Raw genomic sequence first — 3,936 nt, 5'->3', positions numbered from 1 at the left:
ATTCAAATTGTTACTTGCTATATATCACTACGTTTCTTACGTAAATTCGGGTTTGATATTCATTTCAAGTGCAATTTCCTTGGTAGTAAATCATAGCAGTTGCTAAATCCTTCTTCTCTATATATATGTTTAAGAAAGAAATCAAAGTTTTTCACTTTACATAAAAAATTAATATTCGTTGCGTTTTGGGAGATATTAGCAAACTAGCGGACAGGATAAAGAATTGGGAAAGACCATGAATAAGATTTTCAATCAATAAAAAAAGTCGTGACTTTTAAATTTAATACATTTCAGTTATTTTTTAAAACTTTTGAGTAATCCAAGCTGACTTTTGAAAATTTGAGTATTATATGAAGGACTTATTCAATAAATTTTTTAATTTGAAAAAAGTCTCTAGGGCTTACGCCTCACTAAAAGAATGCACCTCAAACGCTCCACACCATCACCTCAGAGCGTTTTTGGTGCGCCTCGTCCTAGGGCACGCACCGAAAACGCGTTTTAAAATACCGAGCGAGATCTAGATAGAGTAAGGTGTAACGCAAATCTTACCCCATGTGATAAATAGCCATTTTCAACATACCCTCGACCCAGAACATCTATTCCCATAACCTCAAAACTTACATCAATTAACGCCAGTGATGGGAATATAACCAAAGGAAAACTAAAAAGGATTTTTCAAAGAAGTGGGACCAAAGGAACATCATAAGTCACATGGGCAAAGAGAAGATAGATTGGTGAGATGATATCAATCTTCTCTTCATTCACATGTACTCTATGACTACCTCTTTACTCCTTAAATCTTTTCTTTTGCCTATTATATAAATCCACAAAACCCCTAACAGTTACTCTTGCCAAGTGCCAAACTAAGGCTTCACACTCTTCATTCTTTCCAAAAAAACATGAATTTTTTCTCTTCTTCCTCATTATTCCATTTCTTGTTAGTCTTGACTATATGCATTTGTTGTGTAAATTTAGTGTACACAACTCCAGTCAAGATTGGCAAAGGCTATAGATTAATAGCCATTGAAGAATCACCAGATGGTGGCCTCATTGGTCATCTCAAAGTCAAGAAAAAGAACAATATTTATGGCCCTGATATTCCATACTTGCAGCTCTATGTCAAGTAAGTATTCAAACACTTAACATTCTTCTTATTATTCTGTTCTATAATCGAGAAATACTCGAGGGCCAGTAGAACACAGTTTATGAGTTCTGAATTTGTCATGAACTCATAGTTCGTCTTAATTATTGCGTTCGAAATGAAATATTTATGTATATTTAATGAAATTTATAATACAAATATAGGGTAGAAAAAATAAAAGTTATTGGATTCGCCCGAACTCGAACTCGTAGCTCATTCATTAGCTCCTGCCATGTTCAGCTCAATGAATGATGGGCCCATTCCTCTTTCTACTTAAATATAAGTATTTTGCTTACAGTTTTCTGATTATACACCTAATTCTTGATAAATAGCCGTAAAAACAGCCTCTTGCACTAATGCATGGTAAAGCTACGTACAATAGCCTTTCCGGATCCCGCGCATAGCAGGAGTTTAGTATACCAGACTGCCCTTTATACACCTAATTCTTGATAAAGTTGAATCTTTATATATTAATTCTTGATAAAGTTGAATCTTTATGCACTAATTCTTGATAAAGAGTCGTGAAAACAGCCTCTCGCAGAAATGCAGGGTAAGTTTGCGTACAATAAAATTTTGTGGTCCGGCCGTTTAGTGCACCGACTGCCCTTGATACACCTAATTCTGATAATGTTGAATCTTTATGCTCTAATTCTTGATAAAAATTGAATCTTTATGTTAAATTTTGTGATTATTATTACAGGCATGAGACAGATAATCGGTTGAGGATTCAAATAACAGATGCAGAGAAGGAAAGATGGGAAGTTCCATACAATTTATTACCAAGGGAAAAAGCTCCATTATTGAAACAAACAATTGGTGTTTCAAGAAAGAATAATCCATTTCCACTAGGAGTCTCAGAATATTCAGGAAATGAATTAATTTTCAGCTTTACCACTGACCCTTTTGGTTTTTCTGTGAAAAGAAAATCAAATGGACAAACCCTTTTCAATTCAAGTTCAGATGATTCAGACCCATATAATAATTTGGTATTTAAAGACCAATATCTTGAAATATCAACAAAATTGCCCAAAGATGCTTCTTTATATGGTTTAGGTGAAAATACACAACCCCATGGTATTAAAATTTACCCAAATGACCCTTACACTTTATATACAACTGACCAATCAGCAATTAATTTGAATATGGATTTGTATGGTTCACATCCAATGTATATGGATTTAAGGAATTTGAATGGTGAAGGTTATGCACATGCAGTTTTATTGCTAAATAGCAATGGAATGGATGTATTTTACAGAGGGAATTCTTTGACATATAAAGTGATTGGGGGTATTTTGGACTTTTACTTCTTTGCTGGTCCCACACCTCTTGCTGTTGTTGATCAATATACTGAATTTATAGGCAGACCTGCTCCTATGCCCTATTGGTCTCTTGGTAAGTTTTCTTATAATTTCTTGCCTTATCTTTTTCACTTCAATTAATGGCATTAATTGTGATATTTGTTGATATTTAAGTTTTTGGTTGGTGTGGTTTCTACTAAATTAGTACGTATGAGTAGGGGCCTGAATATATGCTGTTAAAGTTGGAAAAAAACGCAGCATTTAAAGGTGAAGTAGGTAAAAGAGTAATTAGAGGTTAACATTATGTTTAGATAGAGATTTCTTTGCACCAGCTTGGCGAATCGCATCCCCGCACAACAACATTCTTTGTTTGTGCGCCCCTTACCGTTCTCGTTCAGTCTTTCAACGGCTGGGAAGGCAGTCGTGATTTTACTTGAGCTACTAGGGTTCATACAATTTCAAATCTTGTAAATGTGGTATATATAATATCCAGTGGAATTTCATATACGATTATTTATTATTATAGGTCGGTCAACTTAACCTGATGACGTGAAAATGTACACATTTTTGGGGCACATAACTTGAACTTTTACATAACATAGCATGTTGTAAAGTGGCTTAATGTGAAACTAATTCTTCATTAACCATTTAAGTCCAACCTCTAATATTTTTTTATTATAAAGCCAATAGATATGTTGGACAAAGTTATTTGATATCTTGTGCCGATAAGACATAATAGATATTTCATAAAAATAGTTAAATAAATGCATACTAACTCGAACGCCACGATTATAAGAGAAAAACCCAATGGACATGTGGGTGGTCCAGGATAAGTCCACCTGTCAAGGGACAAAATTAGGATAGCAATCGTTACCATGTGGACCATCTAAAATAATTGATAATTAGCAAAGAATCTTTTTCATAAAAAAAAAAAAATTCACTCACACTCAATTAGGTATGAAAAAAGTGTATATTATATATTTATTGATTTGATATAAATTTAAATCTGAATAAGTATTTCTGACTCTTTTATAATGGTCCACATGGGAGTTGAAGTAGTTAATGCATGTGACCCTTTTACTAGGATGATAATTTATTTTATTTTCTGTATAGCATTTTTAACTTTTATTGTATATTTAAACCTAGTATATGTCAATTAGTAACAACTGATGAAATTTTATTGGAGGATAAGAGAAATAAGGGTAATATGATTTTTAATAATCACACAATGATGCCACTATCAAATGATTGAGTAGATAAACGAATCTTTTATGATGTGGACTATTATCTTTTACTTTTAAAAAACTTTTTATGACTTTATTTGGCTAATCATCATTATACACATCATTAGATAGAATTTTTTGCTTGATCTTTAAAGGTAAGTATCTTAAATTACTAAAGGATTTTTTGTCTACGTTCATATTCGGCCAAATACATATACAACCAATTCAATTTGGCATCATTTTTTATTTTGGCACTCTATCTTTGCCTTGTTCC

At 32.9% G+C, this 3,936-nt stretch overlaps 1 protein-coding gene across 1 annotated transcript; it reads left to right on the top strand.

The window, feature by feature from the left end:
- The first annotated feature begins 646 nt into the window (after window positions 1–646).
- On the top strand, window positions 647–3,042 carry LOC109222342 (alpha-xylosidase 1-like). The gene is made up of 2 exons (XM_019386712.1): window positions 647–1,123; window positions 1,842–3,042. The coding sequence occupies exons 1-2, from the start codon at window positions 900–902 to the stop codon at window positions 2,578–2,580; spliced, it is 963 nt and encodes a 320-aa protein (XP_019242257.1). The 5' UTR covers window positions 647–899; the 3' UTR covers window positions 2,581–3,042.
- The last annotated feature ends 894 nt before the right edge of the window (window positions 3,043–3,936 follow it).

This window comes from Nicotiana attenuata, unplaced genomic scaffold (assembly GCF_001879085.1).
Source record: "Nicotiana attenuata strain UT unplaced genomic scaffold, NIATTr2, whole genome shotgun sequence".
Lineage (NCBI taxonomy): Eukaryota > Viridiplantae > Streptophyta > Magnoliopsida > Solanales > Solanaceae > Nicotiana > Nicotiana attenuata.
This window is presented reverse-complemented; position numbering and strand designations above follow the sequence as displayed.